The 16,573-nt window shown below is 37.3% G+C and overlaps 1 protein-coding gene and 1 pseudogene across 1 annotated transcript; one reads left to right on the forward strand and one right to left on the reverse strand.

Annotated features, from left to right (window-relative positions):
* The first annotated feature begins 6,159 nt into the window (after positions 1-6,159).
* On the forward strand, positions 6,160-6,860 carry LOC140854692 (large ribosomal subunit protein uL11x-like; annotated as a pseudogene).
* A 638-nt stretch (positions 6,861-7,498) lies between these two features.
* On the reverse strand, positions 7,499-9,180 carry LOC140854693 (uncharacterized). Its single transcript, XM_073250735.1, has 6 exons — positions 8,988-9,180; positions 8,704-8,907; positions 8,510-8,602; positions 8,250-8,350; positions 7,798-8,157; positions 7,499-7,698 (listed from the first exon to the last, which is right to left on the reverse strand). The coding sequence occupies exons 1-5, from the start codon at positions 9,171-9,173 to the stop codon at positions 8,064-8,066; spliced, it is 678 nt and encodes a 225-aa protein (XP_073106836.1). The 5' UTR covers positions 9,174-9,180; the 3' UTR covers positions 7,499-7,698; positions 7,798-8,063.
* Positions 9,181-16,573: the final 7,393 nt, after the last annotated feature.

Below are 16,573 nucleotides of genomic sequence, written 5' to 3' on the forward strand. Positions count from 1 at the left end.
TGTGGGGAACATACCGAGAAAACTTTAAAAATCTTACTGTTATATGGTTAGATATTCAATGACCCCAAGACCAAAGATACACCTTGAATGGGTCAATAATGTATATCATGTGTAGCCTGGACCACACTCGAGGAGGGACAAACAAACTGAGACATGATATAAGATGACAATTACATTAATTAAATAGATAATTTACATGGAGGATTTTTGAACTCATGATTTTCAGTAACTATAGTTTTTGTAGAGGTGTCTTGCATTTAGATTAGCACTGGTTATAAACTTAATAGTATTTTTTTTAGGATTTTCTTTGAGGCGTGAATATTTTTCTAAGAATTTTGTCTTGTACTCTATAATCTCTAAAATTGATGATAGTGAAAAATCTTTAACCATCTCTGCCTATGATTTTTTTCTTTGATTTAAAGGATTTTCCATGTAAATCTTATGTTTGCATTGATCTTTGCTTTCTTCAATTTCTCTTTTATTTGGCATCTTGCTACAACAATTTTTATACTAATATTACTTAATCATATGATCTAAAAACCTAAAGCTCTTAGAGAATATGTCTACCATGTAAATTAGGCTTGATGCCTTTAACAACTTGCATTACACATGCTCAATTAACTTTTTCTTGTTCTTTTTTTCATTTTTCTAGCATATGGTACTAAAAAGGAGAGAATTAGCTAGGCATAGGTCTGTTTCTGGGACGCTTGCAAAAACTAATTCCCATGGATCATAAAAGCCCATGGAATCAGCCATAATATTTTTTGGTGGGTTCTATATGGTTCATATATTATGAAGAGGACATCTTCAGAAGCATATCATGAACAATACAAAATAATGTTCATATTCTTTTTTCTAGAAAGTAAATTAATGTTCTCATATATTGGAGTATGCACTAGGACTCTTTGAAAATCTTACTCCTGTGTGGATATATGTTCATACGATGCATATGCCCGATGTAAGATCTTACACATTTTTTGGTTGCCAAGCAAAGGAAAGAAAGAAAGATAAATTAAGGAAGAAAATGAAAGAGTAAACATGAAAGGAATTAGAGAAATAAATTTGATAAGAAAGTGATTAAGATATGATGAGTTAGTTTGAACCATCCATTGGAGGAAAAAACTTAGATTGTTGCAAAAAAATTTGGTATTGTATTTTCCTATTGATTTTCTCTTAATTTTTTCAAACCATGCATGGAGAGAGATAAGCATATTAAGATAAGAGATAGATCAAGATAACAATCCAATTAGCTAAATAAGTAATTGACTAGAAGAGAGATGAACCCACAACCTCTTGCATCATAGTTTTGGTAATATATTACTGAACCACTTGACCTAGAAGTTAAGTAAATAGTGAACAATTAGTTTATTTCAGGCTTAACACTTCTATCACCTTGCTTCACACATGCTCTGTCTAGACATTTTTTCCTTTTTATTTCTCACATTATAGCATCAGAAAGAAAAGAATAAAGTCATTTTCTAGATACATGTGAGAACAATTTTTGTGAGTGATGCAGCAAATCAACCATTATATTTTCTGTTGCCTCACATGTCCTTGAGAAAGACCACTTAAAGAAACTTCTTTTTTCTTTTAGAGAAAATTAGTGCTCATATAAATTGCAGTTACATAGTCGATATGCACTAAAAATCTATAAAAATCCTACTCTTATGGTGTTAGATATAATAAAGTGCATGTGCATGACTAAAACATGCATTTTATGGGATGCAAGTGCAAAAATATAGCTAAACCCTGAAGCTTAAGCTTTTTGAGACTTGGGTCCATGATATATACCATATGTGGCTTGGACCAGGCATATGGAGAGATAATGGAATTGTAAACCAAATCAAGATGATAATTAGATTGATTAAATTTAGAAAAAATTATAAAAATATCTTCTCAATTTTAGTTCAATTCACTTATACTTTCTGTATTTTAAAAAAATATCAAACTAACCCTTCTAGTTATTAATATGCTCCAATATGGTCGAGCCGTTTAGTTATCAATTCAAATAATGTCAGCTTTTTCTCTCAATTGATGAAAATATCCCTCGCTCAAATGGAAGGGGTCGCGTGTGAGGAAGAGGTAGAAGTGAAAGGAACCATCATAAAGGGAGAGGATAGGATCATGGAGGTCAATGTGGAGGGAGAGGATGGCATCGAAGGCCTCATGGGAGGAGGAAGAGAGGGAGAAGGGGATGAGGGAAGAGGGGATGGTTTATGAGTAGCTTGGAGGAGGAAGAGGATGAGAGAAGAAGTGGGTGAAGAGAAAGGGGAGGAGCGAAGAGGGGATGGCTCGTAGGCGGCTTGGAGGAGAGAGGGGATGGCTCATGGGCAGTTTGGAGGAGGAGGAGGAGGATGAGGAAGAAGGGAAGCAAAGAGAGGGGATGGCTCATAGGCAGTTTGGAGGAAGAAGAGGATGAGGAGGAGAAGTGGGTAAGGATGAAGGGGAGAGGGGAGAAAGGATGGCTCATGGGCGGCTTAGAGAAAGATGAGAAGAAAAAATGGATGAGAAGTGGAGGACGGAGATGGATGGGTCAACAATGAAAAATAATTAGAGATAGAAAAAGCCACCGTAGAGAGAAAAAACTTATGGGCAAGCTTGGAGGAAGAGAAGGAGAAGAAAGAGAAGTGGATAAGGAAAGGAGAAGAGGGGTACAGATGAGAGATGGATGGAGATAGAGGGAGCTGCCATGGAAGAGAAGAAATGGATGAGGAGGAAGAGAAGGAGAAAAATAAAGGGAGAAAAAGAGATGTCGGTGATGGAGAAGAGGATCAATCGGAGAGGAGGGAGGAGAGAAGAGGTGGAAATAAGGATATTTTATCATTTTATAAAATAATGATATCATATGATGGTCATATGACATCATTATCTTAATAAAAAATAAACAGTTGAACCACATTGAAACATATCGATAATAGAAGAGTCAGTTTGACTCTTTTTAAAGTATAGAGAGCGTAAGTGAAATCGGAATAAAATTGAGATGTATTCCTATAATTTTTTTTTTAATTTTAATTGATTAGAAGAGATCAAAAGTCATTTTCAGGAATTCTTTGCTGCCTCCATTGACCTATGCATTAGAAAGGAAACTAAAGGAGGTAGTCAAACAAAAAAATTCTTGATATAAAGGCTTGACTTCTTATGCACATGAAGAATCCTTTTGCCATATGGCAAGAGGGGACTTATGCAACTTGTGGAATTTGTTACAAAACATTGGGTTTAGTTGATTGTAGAGTTGCCTAATCAGTATTGGTGGGCTCAGTAAACTTTTCACATGCACATGCAGGTGCCCACATGCATTTTCTTTTTGTTTGAATTCTTAGAAAGGCAATGAAAATTTTTATAGTGGTAGGAACGTGATAATTTTTTTCTCATTATGGAATAATGTTGCCATTTATATTTTCCCTTAAAGAAGAAGAAGATTGTCATTTATATGTAATGGTTACAAAGAATTTACTTTATGGACACTTGAGCCATCGGAGAAAAAATAGGGTTTTGTTGATTGTTTTGCTACGATTTTATGATTTGATTGAGAAGGAATATTTTTCTCAATTCACTCAACTCGAATCTCTCAAAAAAAACTAAAATAAAAAAGTTTACACAAAGTAGAAATTTTACGTCCCTTTTCTTTTATTAATGATTATAAAATAAGGTACATAGCTCCACCCTTGCATAATTTGAGTTATATTTCCCTCCTAATTCAAATAGGACTCACTTTTCTTTTGGGTTATACTAGCACTAGACTAGTGTGACCACACGATTGCATCAAAAAAAAAAAGACTCACTTTTCTAAAATAAAGATAAGTAATAGAAACAAACTCAAGAAAGCTAAAACTCTATAGGAGATAGATCTTGATTTCTATAATAACTTTGCCCTCTATCACTTCACTAAATTTTTCTTGGATTGGGAGATATATCAGCTTAAAATCTTTTTTTGAGTAGAAAACTTTTGGTTTGATTGATCCATTTCAGTCCAAATAATGAATTTGGTTTGATTAGTAAGGATGCAATCCTCCTTAGGAGGGTAGTGTCATCTCATAGATATCAAAAAATTATTAGATTTGAAAAAAAAAATATCTCAATCGAGCATCGTATGATAACTCATGGTGTTTGAAATTTTAGCTTATGATTTAGCTTCCTGATATGACGGATCTCACTCCTAGATCCTCTAGCCTTATCCATAGTAGCTGAAGTCATCTGTATCTGAGTTTAGTGATCTTTTTGAATCATTCTATAGATTGCAAGTAGAAATATATGATGACCAGCTTACTAAGAGGCCATGTAATAACTAATGCTAGGCAGCCACGCTCCTATCCCACACCCTCTCATTGGTCACAACATCCATTAAATCCAAACAAACAAAAGAGAAATCAAAAGTTGCATGGTGTCGCCTACCCCCGATATAGTAACTCAAGCCTCCTCTTCCTCTTCCTTTCAATCTGCTCTCGCTTTATTCCTGACCTACAATGCCTTTTTCATAACAACTCTTTAACAATCTTAGGAAAGTTATTCTTTAAATTAGCATCCAACTTTGTTGTGTCCAGTGAAGCTACTACTTTCTCCCATAATATCCCATCATAAATTGACCAGGGGAATAGATACTCCAGCACAGCTAATGACTCTTGATAGCATTTTCTTTTTTAGTAGAAGGCTTCATCCTTGTTGATCAGCTTGAAGCAAGGACAAAACTATCTTTTGTGGAAGCCAATAATATATGTGTAACAATCTAGGACATTGCTCAAAAAAACTAGTCAGAATGTGTTATTTGGATTTTTTAGTCATGTATAACTATCCAAAATTTTAGCGAATAACCGATGTGGGACTAAATATACATCTGCATGGATTCTCACATACTCTCTCCATTTAAGTCTTGGCATCCTCATCAGGCTAAGAATCGAAATCCATGTATCCATTTATAAACATCTTAATCGACCTGTGGTCAGTATCAATGAAGCCGTGCTGCAGTATCCTTTAGTCCATATAAACTATAAACTGGATCGACTCTGATATCATTTGTAACAACGCAAGATCTCATCCAAAAAGATTAGCCGAATATGTTATTTAGTTTTCTTGATCATGTATAAGTATCTAAGATCTTTTCAATGAATAATCGATATGGAACTAAATACACAGGCTCTCAAAATATACATGTCAAGTGGATCAAGTGTTCTCCTTCCTATCAAGGGAGTTAATTAAGAAAAAAATTAGATGAATTCCAAATAAATCTTTGTTTAAAGGGCTAAAAGACTATAGGATTTATCTTTATAGGGAACCAAGGGTATTAATTGTAGAAGGTTGATACACATATTGGCCAATTCAACCTAAAAGCTTAAACTTTGCATTGATCTTCTTTTCTTTCACAACTTGCTATATGTAGGACTACACCTTATATACAATTTTTTTTTAGGAGAAGTATTTGAATAGCCCCTTAACCTTTTTTCACTTTGAATGCATTGAGTTTAAAAGTTTTAATTTAGTCCTTAAAGTTAGTTAAATAAATCAACATGGTCCCAAGCTAACCTTGCGCCCAATGCTTGCTATCTAAAAGGATATAATTATCTCTTTTGTCCCTTCTTTTCTTTTTTTTCTTCCCAAAACACACCACTCTCCTGAATTCCCCTCTCTCCTTTCCCACCACCTCTTAACAGCAGAGACCATGAGATGAAATATTATCTCCCCTTTCCTCTAGGTGTTGAGAGTCTACGGCATTAAATGCAATCCAATTGGACTTGAACCCCACATTCTTTCCACACACCATCGAATTAATTAAATATACTCCAAAAGTTCAATATCCCAAAGTTGCTTATTAAATCTTCATTAGTTAATATGTCACATGAAATACACCAAGCATCTCCTAAAAGTTTATCTTGTGCTAGCTATTGGTCCGTCTCAGATATTCCTCGGATATAACATTAAAATTAAATTTAAAAATGAAATAAGTTAAACAGATTAAATAGATGAATTTTTGAATTAAGTAAGGTAAGTAAGTTTGAACTTTGAAGGTTCAAAAACGAAAACTCTCAATTTTTGAAGAATTTTATTTATTTTTTCAAAATATAATTTAATCCAGGTGTTTCAATGAGTGAATGAGTACTTAAATTGGCACTTTTTATGGTTGTTAGTTGCTAGGGCACTGACAGTTCTCAAACCGTCTCGAGTCCAGAGTTCGATGTCTTCAATGTTACTCATCGAACCATCATCCATCTCGTGCTTCTTTCCTTTCTCGCCGTACGCATTCTGTTTAAAAGGTGACTTTTGGCTCTGCTCATTTCTCGTCGCATCTCGTGGCAAGCGCCGCCCTTCCCGCTTCTTCCCTCGGATTCTTCTTTGCCGAAACCCCAAACCTAGCCGCGATGCCGCGCAAGATTGATCTCTCCCAGGTCGTCGACGTTTACGTCCGCTTGATCGGCGGCAAGGTCGGGGCGGCGATCTCCCTGGAACCCAAGATCGGTTCCCTGGGTCTGTCCCCCAAGGTCGGAGAGGACATCGCCTAGGCGACGGCCAGGTAGTGGAAGGGCCTCCCCGTCAGCGTCAAGCTCGCCGTCCAGGACCACCAGGGCAAGGTGACGGTGGTGCCCTCGGCCACCGCCCTGGTGGTTTACGAAGGCCCTCAAGGAGCCGGAGCGCGACCGCAAGAAGACCAAGAACATCAAGCACTCACCCGATGATGTCATCAAGATCGCCTGTGTGATGCGCCCGAGATCCATGGCCAAGGGCCTCGCCGGCACCGTCGAGGAGATCCTCGGCACCTGCGTCTCCGTCGGCTGCACCGTCGCCGGCAAAGGACCCCAAGACGTCCCCTTCGTGTGAAACACCAGGCCTATCATCAGTTGGGTTTGTCTCTTTCTCTCTCCCGTTATGTTTAATGCACTACAGAAAAAATAGGCATTAACGACGCTATTAATGGTAATTAACGACGCTTTAAAGCGTCGCTATTTGGCTTTACGACGCTTTGAAAAGCGTCGGCAAAGCGTCGACTATGTAAGAGTGGGGACGAATAGCGCCGACGCTTTTTAAAAGCGTCGTTATTTTTTAACGACGCTTTAAAGCGTCGTAAAGATTTACATTAACGACGCTTTAAAGCGTCGTTAAATTTGTCTTAACGACGCTTTAAAGCGTCGTTAATGAAAATCTTTACGACGCTTTAAAGCGTCGCAAAAGACAAATTTAACAACGCTTATAAGCGTCGTTAATGTAAAAATTTACGACGCTTTAAAGCGTCGCAAAAGACAAATTTAACGACGCTTATAAGCGTCGTTAAAGGTTTTAAGAGGAAAAAAAAATACAAATATTATTTAAAAAAAAATAATACAATACATTCCTGTACGAAATCATATCACACCTGTACAATATAATAAACATGTACAATCACCACATTCACATTCACAACTGTACAATCATCATCATTCACATCACCTATACAATACAATAAACATGTACAATCACCACATTCACATTCACACCTGTACAATCACCATCATTCACATCAAAAGCAAGCTGAAATAGAAAATTTAATCAAACCAAAAGACAATATTTTATATAAATAAAAATAAAGTACTAATCGTCCATTACAATCAAGAGTAATATAAATAAATATAAAAATACAACAAAAATAAAATAACATCAATCTGCAGGCGGATGGTCGTCGTTGTCTCCACGTGACGTGCCGCTATCTCGACGGGTGCCTGATATGCCAGGAGCCTACAAAAACATATCAAAAGCATGATTTGCATATCTATAAATAAAATATATAAATCATTAAATTAATACAAAAATATATATTTAATATTATGTGTTTACCTGAGATGAACCATACATCTCTAATAAAGATGTAAGGCGATCAATCTGTCCCCTCATGGCCTGCATCTCGGCACGGCTCTGTCGCATCTCCTCCATCTCAGCGGCACGACTCTGTCTAATCTCCTGTATCTCCGCCTCGAGTCTGCGAACGCGTGAATCCTGAGCATCTGCTGCAGCATGCTGCGTATATCTACTAACCTCAGATAACTGAGTGGGGGTGACTCCTACTCCATAACCCCTCACTCGGCCGTAGCGCTCTGGTCCCATCAACTTTGTGAAGACCTCGGTCTCGATACGGCTCTGCTGCGTAGATGCTGCGGACTCGTCGTCACGCTCCGCAATGAGAGATGTAGCCCTCTCCTGTATTTTTTTTGAAAAAAGAGTTATACATTAATAGCTAACAAAATTAAATTTAAATCATTGCAAAAAATATAATATTAATAATGCCGTACATATAAATCTCTCGACTCATCTCGAACAAAAGTACATCCTGATGAGTATGAGTCATCCGGTAAAACTCCACTTGTCCGGGTTCCCTCCCATGCTCATCCTCCTACACAAATAATTTCAATTTTAAGCAAACAATTATGATAATTTAAAAAAATATATGAGTATCATGATACAGACATGGTCCACGATACATAATGATATTAGTTATATAAATATTGAACATAAAAATTAAAAGTTAATTATGAAAGTTTAAGGAACATACAAACTCCTGTCGGAGTCGTGCATAACTCTTCGACCCCGATGTATGAGGAACAGACTGAGCTGCTCGTGCAGCTCTACCAATAGCAGAATAAGTCTGTAAAATAAAGTAAAGAACTTGTTATATATACAATATATAATAAAAATCAATATTTTTATAAAATATTTAGAAAAAAAGATAATAAACAGATAATATACCTGTGCCCTCTCGGAGAACCAATAATGAACCAACTCCATCCACTGATGAGGGGGTACATCAGGAGGACAATTCCTAGCAACCTCCTCCTCTGTCATACCCTGTCTCATATAGTCCTTCTTCAATTGCGCTCTATATTCTTTCCATTTGCGGTTGAGAGACTTCATTACAAAATCATGAGTGGATGGAGGGAGAACAAACTTGCTCTATAAAAAAAAAAAGTTAAATGAAATAAATTATATAAATGATTAACAATTAATATACAGTATGAACATCAATTCATTACCTCTATAACTCGGAGGAGCTCAACTTTGTACGTTGGAAGCATGTCATTCCATTTTGCATAGCCCAACGGACATAGCTGAGGCCTCCGAGCAACAGTCCCCAAAAATGAAGTCAATAAGCAGGCAGCTTTCTTAATTGGCTGACCTAGCTGATTGCACTCCACAACAATCCTCTCGCCCTCACGCATCTGCCACACATCTCGTACTACTGTGGGTCGCGTCTGGGCGTACTCTCCCGGATCCGTCTGCAAAAAATACATAAAAGTAACTATATCATAAATATACATAAAATGAAATAAAAAAAATTTACATGAAAGACAATATATACCCTGCACGTGTATCTCATCATCTGGCTGATGAACAGGAGGATCGTGCTGTGCTGATGATGAAGGACAGGGCTCAGAATGCTGTGCAGCTGAACTGGCCTCAGGCTGCTGTGCTGAAGAAGACGTACCGGCCTCTGTCTGTGAAAACTGGAACTGCACACCAGCATATCGTCCCCTGCGACGCATGATGTCACCTAGCATTTATATAAATAAAAGGTAGAATCAGTTAATATATGGAGTAAAATAACACAATAATTAATGCAAAATATATACATCATAAATAATTATTACCAGTAACAATCAAGCAGTAGTGTTTTCTTCGAATTCTGTTCTAACCAACGTCGTCGTATCATTTAAATCATCAGCTGGCACAAAATTGTAGGGCATACATTGTGTATAAGTGTCATCGTCATCATCCTCCACTTGGTTTCCCATATCATATAAGTCTCTAGGTTTTGTTTTGATGACAGTAAACCAATCTTTATCTTTTGCGTCTTGTACATAAAATACTTGACGAGCTTGAGATGAAAAAATGAATGGGTCATCCTTCAATAACACACCAGTGTGTATCAACCTTGAAAAATTTACAAGTGTAAATCCATTTGCATCTTGTTTCAAACCCCTTGGTGAGTTTATGTCTATCCAATCACATCTAAACAGTACTACTTTAAATTTTCCATAATAATCCAACTCATAGATATCTTTAAGTGCACCATAATAGGATTTTCCATCCGCTTCCACCATAACACCGCTATTCTGTGTTTTTCTAAATTTCTCCCGTTCTCTAGTATGAAATTTAAAGCCATTAATTATGAAACCATTATATCTATTCACAATCTTGTTAGGTCCTCGAGCAAGAGCTATTAGTTCATCTGACTTATTTGTCTCCATCATCTTTGATACCTAACAAAAAATGATATGACGAAGTGCAGTTGAGTTATCTGATATTAAATATGTATCAAAAATTAATATATCCAATAATTAAATATAAATCACACCTGATTCGAAAGCCACATAGGGAATAACTCGACCAACCATCGCTGTTCAATCCTTGCATTAGGACGAATGTTATGATTGGCTCGTCTCTGATAAATTAAAAATTCACTGCATAAAATATAAATATATCATTTAGAACATTATATCTAATATAAAATTTAAATTTTGATGTCATTCCTTAAATATACTAACCTGCGATGGTCAGATATTATGTCACTATGAAGTAACACATAACGATGTGCTTGTGCTAAGGATTTTTGATCAAGTACAATACCTTCACCTCTTCCCAAGAATTTTCCAGCAGTTAAGAACTTATACAGTTCTGCATTCTCCACAAAGTCATTATGCCGTTGAGGTCGACTAAAAATAGTCTCTACACCTTGAAGATATCTTGAACAAAATGTCAAACATTCATCCGCAATATATGCTTCAGCAATCGAGCCTTCGGGATAGGCTCTATTTCGCACATAATCTTTAAGACGCACAAGATACCTTCAAGAATTAAATATTTATTAAAATATCAGTATGCTGTTGTTTCTAATAAAATTATCAAAAGATTTAAGGTTTGTAATAATACCTCTCAATAGGATACATCCATCTATAATGTACCGGTCCACCAACTTTAACTTCTGAAGCTAGGTGAACGAGCAGATGTACCATAATAGTAAAAAATCCAGGAGGAAAAATCTTTTCCATCTGGCAAAGTGTAATTGCAATATCCGATTCTAACTGATCAAGTTCCCGAGGATCAATAACTTTGGAACATAATGCCTTAAAGAATGACGATAATCGAAGTACAATTGTAACAACTTGTTTCGGCAATGACGATCTTAAAGCTATTGGAAAAATATCTTGCATCAATATGTGACCATCATGACTTTTAAGATTTGAAAGTTTTCGATCCTTTAGATGCACACATCGTGAAATATTCGATGCATATCCATCGGGTACTTTGATACTTTTCAAAACTCCCAAAAATTATCCTTTTCTCGAGCAGACATTGTGTAACATGCAGGAGGCACATAAATTCTATCATTAGCAAGCATTTTAGGATGAAGTTCCTGTCGGATACCCATTTCTTTTAAATCAAGACGTGCCTTCATGTTATCTTTGCTCTTTCCATCAAGGTTTAAAAATGTTCCAAGTAAATTATCGCAAACATTCTTCTCTATATGCATGACATCAAGATTGTGCCGAATAAGATTATGTTTCCAATAAGGTAAGTCAAAAAAGATACTTCGTTTTTTCCATAAATATTTACTTGGCTGTTGTGTAGATGCTATCTGTGTGTCTTCCTCATTTTCATCCTCGAAATAATTGTCTGGATCTTGAAACAACTCTGCATCTATAGTACTGATACTGACTTCCTCTGGTAACCCTTCGTGCACTGAGCGTTCAACATCATCCCTTCCTCTTTTTTAGAGGACTTTGAGTGCTTACCATAGCTGTAATTCATGCCATCCATTTGTCTATGAACATCAGTTCCAGAAGGTGGAATAGGGGCACATCCCAATTCTATAGTACCATCAAACAAATCTTTCTGAAATCGAAACGGATGATTTGCTTCCAACCATCGACGATGTCCCATGTAACAAAATTTACCTCCATGTTTTAACCAAATTGAATGTGTTGAATCTCCACAACAAGGACATGCGACCCGTCCCTTTGTACTCCAGCCAGATAAATTGGCATATGCTGGAAAATCATTAATAGTCCATAACAATGCTGCCGTAGTTTAAATGTTTGGCCGTTGGAAGCATCAAATGCATCAACACCCTCCCACAACTGTTTCAATTCCTCTATCAAAGGCTGTAGAAAAATATCAATATCATTGCCTGGACCCTTATCTCCTGGAATAACCATTGACAAGATAAGTGATGATTGTTTCATGCACATCCACGGTGGCAAATTGTAAGGTATCAAAACGACTGGCCAAGTGCTGTAGGTAGAACTCAGGGTCCGAAATGGATTGAAGCCATCAGAAGCTAAGCCAAACCTAACACTGCGAACATCAGAGGCAAAATCAGGATGTCTATCATCAAATGCTTTCCATTGAAGACTATCTGCTGGATGTCTCAACATTCCATCCTTTGTACGTCCTTCATGATGCCATCTCATTGATGAAGCTGTTTTTGATGATGCATAAATCCTTTTCAATCTAGGTATAAGAGGAAAGTAACGCAATACCTTGGCCGGTTTCTTTTTACTCCGCGTTGCATCCAATTCATTCAGTACATCATCTCGATCTTCTTTTTGTGTTATCCATCTTGAAGATCCCATACATTGCATGACTCTTGATTAGCGTTTTCACCCCGATATAACATACAATCTTTCGGACAACTATGAATCTTTTCGTATCCAAGATCCAATTCCTTTACTACTTTCTTGGCTTCATAATACGATGGTGGTAAACGAGTGCTTTCTGGAAATGCATCCTTTAATAACTTGAGCAGCATGGTAAAACTCTTTCCAGACCATCCATTCAAATATTTGATATGAAATAAATGAACAAGAAAAGAAATCTTAGAAAATTTTTACAACCCGGATATAATTCTTCGTCTGCATCTTTCATTAAGGTGTGATAACGAGCTGTCTCATCATTAGATGTATGTATGGGCTCCTCAACATGCATACGTTCCGTATGCGTACATCCATCAAACATCCCAACTGTTTTTGTATACTACTGGATTCTCCTAAATTTTGAACATCAAATCCAAAAGCATCTGTGATCAAACCCCTTATATCATCATCTCTTGCAGAATTGTCTTCTAGGCTAGTGGATCCGCAATGAGTCAGGGGTTGGTTACATGATGATGGCAACATGATTCTCCATGAAAAATCCAGTCGGTATAACCTCTTAAAAAACCATTCCATACCAAATGTTCTTCAACATTTTGTGGATCTAAAGAAGAACTATTTACACATTTCCGACATGGACATAAAATCTTTCCATTCAAACTACTTTTCTCCATACCAAATTTAATGAAGTCATGAACTCCATCTAAATATTCTTTACTATTCCTTGGTTTATTTATCCAACTTTTGTCCATTGTAGGATAAAACTGACCGAACTTGCAATTTATCTAAAATAAAAAAAAATTATACAATCTATATTAATGCAATGAGTAAAAAATATCAGTCATTTCATAAAATCCAAAAAAATAACAACTACATAAAGTTTACATAGTAAATGCTTGCTATCATCAACTAATAGGTAAAGAAGGTCCTATCCCATTCAGAAAATGTATTAATTCTATAGGTCAATTACAAAAATCAAATGATATGCAACAAGAGCCGAAAAAAATTTCGGCAGCATTTCCCCTTAGTTCTTCCGTATAGGAAGAACAAAAGGAAAATACCATCCGAAATTTTTTCCGAACCTCTCAGCATACCATTTGATTATGGTAATGACCTATAGAATTACTCACATTTTCCAAACTGTCCATACTGGACAATCAATTGATCAATGTACATAATTCTTTATCCGTACAAAAATAAATAAATGTACGGATATAATAGAATATGTACATTAATCAAAAGACGGGTCTATGTTTCGATGCAATATAATTTTGAAAAATTAATTCATAATTAATTTGATTTAATACCTGATATTAACTTGGGGAGTAGTGGACAAAGAAACTTGGCCAGCTTAATCCAGATGCTTAGTCTTCATCAGTCACGAAGATAAGGATAACGTAGGCCACACGATATCAGGGTTCAGCCACATAACGAGCGCCACATGTCAGATAAGCAATCGATCAGGATTCATGAAACTATGAAATTATCCATTCATCAACCATGTATCACAACCTTAATTAATTGTACTACATATTTTCGGGTGAACCTCGTAGAGAGATACTAAGAGGGTGTGGTTGTAAATTGATCTAGCTCTATATCATTTATTTTATGCTACACAGGTTTACCATATTTGATATTTGATAACTGGTTGTAAATTGATCATGTACAACCAGTTGTTAACCACCAAATCCAAAAGAGTATGACTTGCATAATTTGGAGCACCAGACATACATGAAGTACAAGCCTACTCACTAAATTAAAATTTTCCTGTTACACATATTTGCATTATAATCCTTGCACAAGCACAGTAAAATAGAAACTTCAAAAGAACTATATATAAGCATGCCATTGATCAGAGGAAACAAACACAGAGAAGATTCTGGAAGACAGAGTGAGTGAAAAATAGATGCAGAAGCATAAGTAAGGGGGATTGGTAGCAAGAAGAGCAACATACTCACCGATCAAAGAGATTTTCAGGGGTCCATCCTAAAATGTCAGGATAAATTTCACCACACTTCATAAACATTGCAGTAAAAAACTTTCATTAATGAATTCAAGGTTTCATGTATTTAGAGCATGACATGATGACGGATGCTAAACAGATTAAAGTATGATTTACAGCAGGAAGGTTGAAACAGGCCAAAATGAAATATAATACTATCATTGATCCAAAGAGACTAAATAACATCATCCACAGAAGTAACATAATGACAAATAGATGAGTCATGCTCAAGTAATCACAAAATAATCAAAACACACACTGCTAACATCATACTTGTTTCAAAATGAAAGAAAACATGGATTTAGGACGCCAGGTTTTGTGAAAGAAAACCATGCAGCACTAATAACGTCATATTGTTTTTAACTAGAATATTATGAAGGTGTAACTCTAGAAGATCATAATATTAGCATTTGCATTTCGTTACAAAAGAAAAAAACTACGAAATACAGATAACTCCAAAAGTTCATTATTTGTTTTCCTTATATTAGGCAGTGTATCTTTCATCTTTCGTTCTACATTAGCGCTATATAGGCATTAAATAGCAATGTGTATCACAACATCATGGTAGCACATCTCCAGTAAATTAGAATCATAAGATTTGGTATAAAATTATCCCATCTCCCTCTCTTGCATTAGATGAAAATGAACCAAATAAAGGGTTTTGGAATCTTTTATGACCCATTGCCGGCCCAAACTAGTCAGCAACTACCAGATCAAACTTTCTATATAAGCCGATACGGGCAACATGAACCATACTGCAGAATACACACCTACTTGAAATGGAAGATGAGTCACATGCACATCGCACATGCACAAGGCAGACATGGACATGCACAGAGAGAAACCAATTGATGGACAACTTGCACCATCAAATTTCAACAGAGAAGAACTCTCTCACTTTCCTAGACCTAGGCGTATCAAAACCAGTCATGTGAAGATCTCCTCACATTCCCTAAAACCTAGCATCCACAGCAAAGAATTCTAGACCAAATTCGGAGCTCCAAAGAGAAGAACTCGCAATGTAAATCCTCTGTCCGTCTTTCTAAATATAAAGAACCCTAATTTCGAGCTTCCAAGCTCCACAATATCAACTAATTAAGAAGAAATACTAAAGAACAGGGGATTATACCAGAATCCACGGATATCTCATCACCTTGAGGATTCGATTTGCGGATTTCTCGGATTCTGGGGTTTCCAGGCGGTGGATCCGATGCTGGAGCTGGATCGACCGGGAGACCGCGTCGATGTTCGATGACGGAGAGGATTTCCGCTCTGAGAAATGGTAAACACATATTAGATGCGATTACCGGTCATGACACAGGGAAGGAGGGAGGGGGAGAGAGAGAGAGAGACCGAACCTTTGGGCCGAAATTGAATCGGTCGAACACGAATCAGTCTGCGCCAAACAAAATCCAAGCAAAAGTGCACGGCAATCGAAGGGAATCGTGATGGGAAGATGGCCGCCGGGAGGGGGGAGGGGAGGAGGGCCGGTGGGGTGGCTGCTTCCAGCGGACGGTGTTACGGGCTTCGACAGCGCGGGGTGCGGCGTCGACGGACGCAGGGCAGCAGAGGGGAGCGGGCAAACGGCGGTTGAGCCGTGGACGGCGGATGCGCGTGGACGGCAGGGCCCGGGTGCCGGCGGGCGGAGATGAGACGGGGTCGGCGGAAGAAATTAAGGATGGAAAGGGGCGGCGGTAGATGGATTTAGGGCACGGGGGAAAGAAGGGTATTAAACGAACCTAACGACGCTTTTTAGCGTCGTAAATTACTGTACAAAAGCGTCGGCATTTTGCTTTATTTAACGACGCTTTTGCTAAAAGCGTCGGCGTTGAACGCCGACGCTTTTAAGCGTCGTTAAACGACGACGCTTTTAAAAAGCGTCGGCAGGTCTGCGCAACTTGCCGACGCTTTTGGAAAAGCGTCGGCAAAAAACTGTCGCTACAGGCCCTTTTCGTTTGTAGTGATG

Source organism: Elaeis guineensis, chromosome 1, assembly GCF_000442705.2.
Source record: "Elaeis guineensis isolate ETL-2024a chromosome 1, EG11, whole genome shotgun sequence".
NCBI lineage: Eukaryota > Viridiplantae > Streptophyta > Magnoliopsida > Arecales > Arecaceae > Elaeis > Elaeis guineensis.